Source organism: Puma concolor, chromosome A2 (genome assembly GCF_028749965.1).
Source record: "Puma concolor isolate L17-30 chromosome A2, mPumCon1.1.hap2, whole genome shotgun sequence".
NCBI lineage: Eukaryota > Metazoa > Chordata > Mammalia > Carnivora > Felidae > Puma > Puma concolor.
Window position 1 is genome coordinate 92,364,049 of NC_141668.1, and position 7,598 is coordinate 92,371,646.

At 43.2% G+C, this 7,598-nt stretch overlaps 1 protein-coding gene across 1 annotated transcript; it reads right to left on the reverse strand.

The window, feature by feature from the left end:
- Positions 1–2,897: 2,897 nt before the first annotated feature.
- On the reverse strand, positions 2,898–7,227 carry CCDC71L (coiled-coil domain containing 71 like). The gene has a single exon (XM_086696934.1). The coding sequence runs from the start codon at positions 7,091–7,093 to the stop codon at positions 6,383–6,385; it is 711 nt and encodes a 236-aa protein (XP_086553060.1). The 5' UTR covers positions 7,094–7,227; the 3' UTR covers positions 2,898–6,382.
- Positions 7,228–7,598: the final 371 nt, after the last annotated feature.

The following is a 7,598-nucleotide window of genomic DNA, read 5'->3' on the forward strand; positions in this document are numbered from 1 at the left end:
GGGTAGAAGAGAGCCTTTTGTTTTTTATTGCAAGTCGTTATCTGCAATTTAGATGTTGTGGGTTTTTTTTTTTTTTAACCATTTGTATACAATACTTGGAGTGAAATTTTTCAATTAAAAAAAAAATCTGTTTACCTGCCAGAATAGCTAAAATGAAAAAGACCAAAAATAGCAAGTGTTGCCAAGCCTGTGAAGTACTCAGAACTCGCAGGCACTACTATAGAAAAAAGTTCATGTAAATTGGTATAACCACTTTGGAAAACTGTTTGGAGGTATCTTACCAAAGCTGATCATTTGGATGACATGTGACCCAGCAAATTCACTCCTAGATAAACACTATTTTCAAAAATGTTCACCACAGGACATGTCCTAAAATGTTCACGGAAGTTTTATTCATAATTGCCCTAGGCTAGAATCTACCTAAATGCCCATCAAGAGTTGCAGAAACATTGTAAACTATTCACACAATGGAATTCTATACACCAATGAAAATAAAGGATTTATAACTACATACAATAACATGAATATCACAAACATAATTTTGAGTGAAAGAAGCAAGGTATACGGCACATAATTCCATTTCTATAAAGTCTAAAAACAGGCAAAAGTTATTTATGCTGTAAGAAGTCAGAATAATTGCTATCCTGAAGGGGAGATAGACAGTGGCTAAAAGAGGCATATGGGGTCCTCTGGGGTACTGGTAATTTTTTTAATGAGTGCTGATTCCACAAGTATATTGAATTTATGCAATTTCACCAAGCTGTGCTCATAATACTTTTAATAAATATATGTCCTTTTAAATGTATGCTATGCTTCAATAATCTTACTTAATCTGAGTGCAGACCTCTAAATCATACCCTTTTCCCTCTACTTATCCACTAAACATTTAAAGAATACATACTTGAAAAAATCCTAGAAGAGAGAAATGTATATACATTTTACATAGTTAATTTCAGTACTTGGAAGAATCTCAAAGTTAACATTTCTATGAATACCTTCAAAAGCAAGCAAAGTTCATTTTTGAGACCACTAGAATATTTACTAAAACTTGCTTGGGAGCCATACTGTCTTGTGTTGTTATGAGCACTGCTTTCCAGTTGGGCTCTGGATATGTTCATGTAATAAATTACAGTTTAGGGTGACTTTTACCAAGACAAGTGAGTGCTGACAGTGAGAAGTCATTGCTCTTGCGGAATCTGCAATCAGGCTCAGTTTTGAGCTTCTTACCACTGGATAACTTCCATCTAGGGAAATTCTTTTTGTGTTAATTTCAGCTACTGCAACTTTGGCTTGCTCACCAATTTAGAATAGATTGTTATTCCTTGTGGGGGGCGGGGGAGGGGTGGTATCAGAGCTAAATTACAGGCATTAGACCCAAAATCCAAAGATGAGTGTGTCAATGCTTCAAATGTGAGGATATCTTCTTTTGGTAATAACTTTCTGCTATTTCAAATCTAACTACTGCACTCATTTGTTTCAACACAGGAAGTACAAAGCTCACACAAATTGCTTCTAATTTAGTTTTGTACATGTAAATTCACATGGCTTTGAAGCAAACCTTACTGAGCTTACTTGAAGTGAAAACTTAGTGTTGAAATTTGGCAAGTTCTTGATCAGTAACTTTTATTACTTTTATATATTCTCAGATAGTTTAATATCCCTAACAGCGTATTTTAAATATCTTTCAGAGAAATGATAAAAAGACCCCAAATTTCTAAGGAAGTCTAGAAAACCTCCAACAGTGAAAACTACCTAATAAATCAACTTAATCTAACCTCCTGCTGTCTGTCTTCAATTTAATTCACCCACAAATTACCTTCTCATCATTTGTCTTTTGCCTTTCCCAGACCACACTCTATTTTCAGGATGCCAAACTCCCAAAGGACCACTCAGCATATACACTTATTCTCAGTACATATGCCTCCAATTAATAGCATTTATTAAGCATTTCCTATTTGTTCACCCATTAACGCCCTTTTTAATCCTTTCAATAGCCCAATAGTTTCTTTTACTAACCGCATTTGATTCTTGAGGAAGCTAAAGCACAAAGTTTCTGTAACTTACCTAAAGTTCGGATGGTTGCAAGTGGCAAAGCTTTAATGCCATCCCAGGCAATGTGATCCACAGCTATTACACTGCTGCCTCCAATTATTGATAGGAACTCAGATACGAAGACATATTCAGGCCACATAATACTATGAATCCTGCCCTTCCTAGCACTGCACTTCTACCCTCTAGACTGTAATGAAAATTCGGGCTTTACTTCTGTAGAACAGCCTTTACTGCTGCTACTCATATAGAGCACGCTTACTTTCTTTTACAATATAAAAAAACGTGAGCGTGAGACCTTCTATCACCACCCCAAGAGGGTTGGGGTCAGGAGTCAAAGTGAATTCTGATGCATTTTTTTTGTTTTTTAATTTTTTTTTTTCAACATTTATTTATTTTTAGGACAGAGAGAGACAGAGCATGAACGGGGGAGGGGCAGAGAGAGAGGGAGACACAGAATCGGAAACAGGCTCCAGGCTCTGAGCCATCAGTTCGCGGGGCTCGAACTCACGGACCGCGAGATGGTGACCTGGCTGAAGTCGGACGCTTAACCGACTGCGCCACCCAGGCGCCCCCTGATGCATTTTTAAAGTCTTTATTAAGCTGGCAAACTGGGTAATGGTTTGGGCTTGGGCATGAAGCACTGTCTCAGAGATTCACTAGATCATCAGAGTTGATACTGATATACTGTTGACTCCCCAAATAGCATAAAACACGTATCTCAAGACTTCCAGGATTCTGAAGTTCACAAAAGAAGTCAAAACTTCTCACATCGCCTTCCAATTCACATGCAAACATAAAATCCCATTTCAAAAACTCCCCAACATCATTAGAAAAGCCAGACACTGTATATTCTCTAAAATTTATTTACAGTTAATAAATTAAAAAGAAAAGTACAACCAGATTGTAAATCTTAATCATATGCGCACATCAAACTGTCCAAGAAAACAATTCAGTTCCATTACAAACAATTGCTTTCTAATGCACTTAAGACATAACAGTCTTATCAAAAAATATTTTAAACACAGCAATAAAGTAAATATTATGTATATATGTCCATTAAAAACACCAATTTAAAGAGTGCTGTGGCAATCCTTGAAACAACAAAAAAATTTTGAGTTCAAAATTGCTCACGTTTTTTTGTATCCGAATATTTTTAATGCATTTTTATTGAATAGTTTTCAGGAAGATAGTACTATTGCTTGCACACAGCAAATCAATACGTGTCAGCCACCAGCTTAAATTACACTTGTCCAATCGGGTACTCAAACTTGGACAAAATAAATACACACCACCACAGCGACACTTTGCACTAACAACAATGAAGTTTGCCCTCAACAATCATAACATTACTGAGTTCCGTAAGGAAAAATAAGTTGCTGGTTGACAAGTTGAAGGGGGATAAAAATGACATCAGGAATTCAAAAGGTTATTTCAGGTGCCGGTCACCACATTTAGGCACTCAAGCATAGCAAGGTGATAAACTTCCTCCTTAACTTCCCCCTTTACTTGTGCCATATGAGATATAAAGGTAAGAGAATGAATAAAGATTATGGGATTTCTTTCAAAAAACTATGTACAAGCTAAGCACAGACTCACTTTAGAAGACAGTAAATGAATGCCTCATCAAAAAGGCCACCGTGCCAAGTTCCTTTTCACATTCTGCCCAAAAGTATCCATAAAATACTTTCATTTTCCTATTAATATACGAATCAACTATATTAGTTGTTTCTTCACATTGTATAAGTTGTAAAACAACCAACTTCAGCAAGGTTTTGCTAAAGACAACTTGGCAAAAATAAAGATTTTTTTACATCTTGTTTTGCAAACTAGAAACGGCAAGATTTTTTAAGAGACCAGGTAAATAACATTAAATTTAGGATGGGCAATCAGATCCAAACTGAAATCAGATAGCCCGGATAACCCAAAGCATTAACGCAAGTTCAAGTGCACTAAAGTAACAAGGCATAGGAAGAAAAAAAAAATAAGATTCTCAGTTAAGTTTAAATAAACGCATGGTGTCAATGGTTATGTTTCAATTTTGTGCTGAGCAAAGTTATCCTCCCAGCTACATCTAATTTCAAAATCCTCTGGGAAGCTATCTAGATAAGCTATATGTTGAAATTACATTCTAATATGGCCATTGGATTTATTTTTTAATTAATATAAAATTATATACAATAGTGAAGTGGTACAAATATGTATTTTTTCCTCAGGTGCTAATTAGCTAAAAAAGGTAATGGGGGGGGGGGAAGAAAACCCTATGTATTTGAAATACAATTGGCAATGGAAGCTAATAACCAAAAGAATATATATAAGCTTCCTATCACACAAATATAATTTAACACTCTCCATCTTCTAAGTAATTATTCACTTTTATTTACTCATGTGACAGTATTTGTAGCAACACATTATCATTGAGTAGTGAATAAAAGAATATGAGGCTTACTGGGTAACTGGCATAAAGTCATATATATATAGATATATCTTTTTTTTCCTTTTTTTCTTTTTTACAAAACAAGAACACTGAAATTAAAGTCACAAAACTCCTACTATGAACTATTAAACTTGAAAAATTCATTTCAGAAAGCTATGCCATTTGAATTCTAAAAACACAAGAGTCAAAATTGCAACTCTCATTATTCCCCTAAGAAGCTGCCAAGCAGAGAGAAACCTTAATATTGAAGATTTCATAGGTCATGTTCCAGCCTGGTATGGATGGTTCCATGGCAGAATACTCAAATTTGAAATAATAGTGGTACAAAATCACTACTTGACCCTTTAGATATTGCAGTAAAATCTGGCTGCGGCACCACTGGCTAAAAACCATTAAGTCTTGCTGCCACCAATGACCGAAGGCACTTGGATAATCAAGAATTCCACACTGGGCCATAGGATATAAACACTATTATAAAAGTGTAAAAGAAGGGTCAGTACTCTTGTGGCTCGCCTGTTTGATTCCTGTGGTCTTCGGCTGTCAAACAAAAGACCAATAACTGCAAACATAATTATGAATGGCAACGAGATAATAAAGGAAACTCGTGAAGCAAAACAGTTAACTAATTGTCATGATGTTTATAAGAGTGACTGATAGTAATCTGGACATTTCTGTTACCCAACAACAACAAAAACAAGGGAGGAAAACCTATTTTGCCCAAAGTTAACTTCAACCAGTTATCTGATACCAAGAAATGCCTCCACCCCTCTAGATCATTAATACTTCTGAGAATTCCAATGGGTATTCTGTTTGGCATTTTGGTCACCGCGCATACGCATACTCATTTTTCCTACGCGATTTCCATTTTAAAATAAATTATCCTTGAAATATTCCCAGATCTGTATGTTAGACTAGTACAAGGAGGCCAAATCATTTCCAATCGGATTCCATCCATCTCTTTAACCAACACCAGTTCTTTGTAATTCACTCATTCTTTTTTATCACAAGCCATGTGGTTTCAATGCACTTTAATTTTATTCACTTAAAAAGAATTTTCACAAGTCAACTTTTCCTAAACAAAACTTCATGAGTTTCTGCCATTTCCTTTAAGAGCTCAGTAAATATAAACATTAAATTTCAATATAAAATCTTTAGAAACACCTTAAAAATGTTTAAACAGTTGAACTTTGCATCTCTTTGTTTGTAATCACTGAGCCCATGAAATTCAAAGCCATACAAATCCCTACATTATTAACAGTCATACGCTTGAATTTCTTAGAAAATATCCTTGGTCAAAGCTTTGGAATCCAGTTAAAATTCGGAAACGAGTGGGATTCAGAATACCCTGAGCACAAACTAGTGCAACACCTTTCAACACATATTCGATCTTTCGTCCAGAACGAGGGGTGGCAGTCAAAAAAGAAAAAGTGGGGCGGGGGAAGCGGGGAGGTGGATGAACAGCAAGTAAATTCTAGCTTTATTACACAAGCACGAAACCAAATTCCTTTGGAAAAAAGAATGACTTCTTCGGAGGGCTTCCAGACCAGTGAGGTAGAGTCCAAAAGGGAGAAAACGGATCTGCCCCTATAGTCCTGGAGACGTCTCAATCTGGGGTTAGGAAGAAAGGGGGCCACCCTTGCGGGTCCAGCTGTCTCCTCCCTCCGCAGACCCGGTACTGGGAGGCAGCAGAGGGCACACCTGCCCCGGAGTCCCAGACGGCGGCGCCGCATCCCGGGGGCGCGGGCCGGGACCATCCGGTGCTTCTTCGCCCGTAAAGTGCACTAGGGAACGCGGTCCCGGCCGGATCTGTAAACACTCGACTGTCACTTGTTCATCCCTCCAGGCGGAAGCCGTCCCGGGGCGGAGGGGGCCGAGTCTCGCGGAGGGGGCCGAGTCTCACGCCCGGGGCACCGGGAAGCGGCGGAGCCTCACCACGGGTTCCAGGTTCACTCGCAGGACTTGGCGCGCCCGGCGCCGCGCCGCCGCCAGGCTGCGCTCGCCCCACACGTCGCCGCCGACGCGGATGGTGGGGAAGGTGGTCAGCGTCGGGGTGGCCGCCCTCCAGATCTCCTCCAGGGTGCGGCCCCCGAAGCAGGGCCCGGGGGCCGCGGGCTTGGGGGAGCGGCTGTCCTCGGGGGCCGGCGGCAGCGGGGGCGGTGGCGGCGGCGGGGGCGGCGGGGGCTTCCTCCGGCGGACGGCGGCCGCCCGGGCTCCGCGGCGCCTCCTCCTGGCCGCCGGCCGGCGCGTCTGGCCGCGGGCGACGGGGGGCGGCGGGGGGTCGGGGACCAGGGCCCGGCAGGAGGAGTAGCCATAGACGTCCTTGCTGCGCAGGATGTGCGGGGAGAACTGGTGCTTGAGGCTGCAGAGGAAGCTCCAGAGCTCCGCGTCCGAGCTCATGAACTCCGTGCTGCGGGGCATGAACAGCTTGAAGGCGTCGCCCAGCGCCTTGGTGCTGTCGGCCAGCGACAGTTGCGACCGCGAGTACACCACCTTCTCCTCCCGCGCCTCCAGCTCGGCCCCTCCTCCGGCCCGAAAGCCGCCGCCCCGGGCGGCCGGGGCCGGGGCCGCCGGGGGCCGGCGCCGCCGCCTCTTCACGCTGCGCCGCATCGGAGGCCGCTCGGGGCCGCCCGCGCTCGCCGGCTCTCGTCGCCGCCGCCGCCGCCGCCCCCGCCCGCGTCCAGGTCCGCGGCGGCGGCCGCTGCTGGCGCCTCCGGGCCGGCGCGTCTCTCGCTACTTTTCTCGCCTCGGCCGCCGCCCCTCCCCCTCCGAGGGCGGAAGACGCGGGTGAATATCCTGCCGCCCGGTACAAGATGGCGGCCGGCGCCCACCCCTGGGCTTTGTCATTGGACGGCGCCTCGCCCCCTGGTTTCTTTCTTCTCCTCTCTAGCCTCCTTTCGCCCTCTGCCTTTCTTTAAATGCGCCCGCCTCAGGCCCCTCCCACCACAGCCCCGACTCCACCCATTGGGTGCTCTCAGAAGAGGGGCGGGGACTAATGGGGGAGAGGCCAGTTCCTGGAAGATGGTGCTGGGGTGGGTGATGGTGGTGGCCCTTGAACGCCAGTCAACAGTTGGGTGGGTATATGGAGAGGCTGCCATGTCTACGGTAAGGGGTG

Bases quoted from the DNA above. Each gene is read 5' to 3' on its own strand.
- CCDC71L (XM_086696934.1), bottom strand. From the start codon at position 7,093: ATGCGGCGCAGCGTGAAGAGGCGGCGGCGCCGGCCCCCGGCGGCCCCG.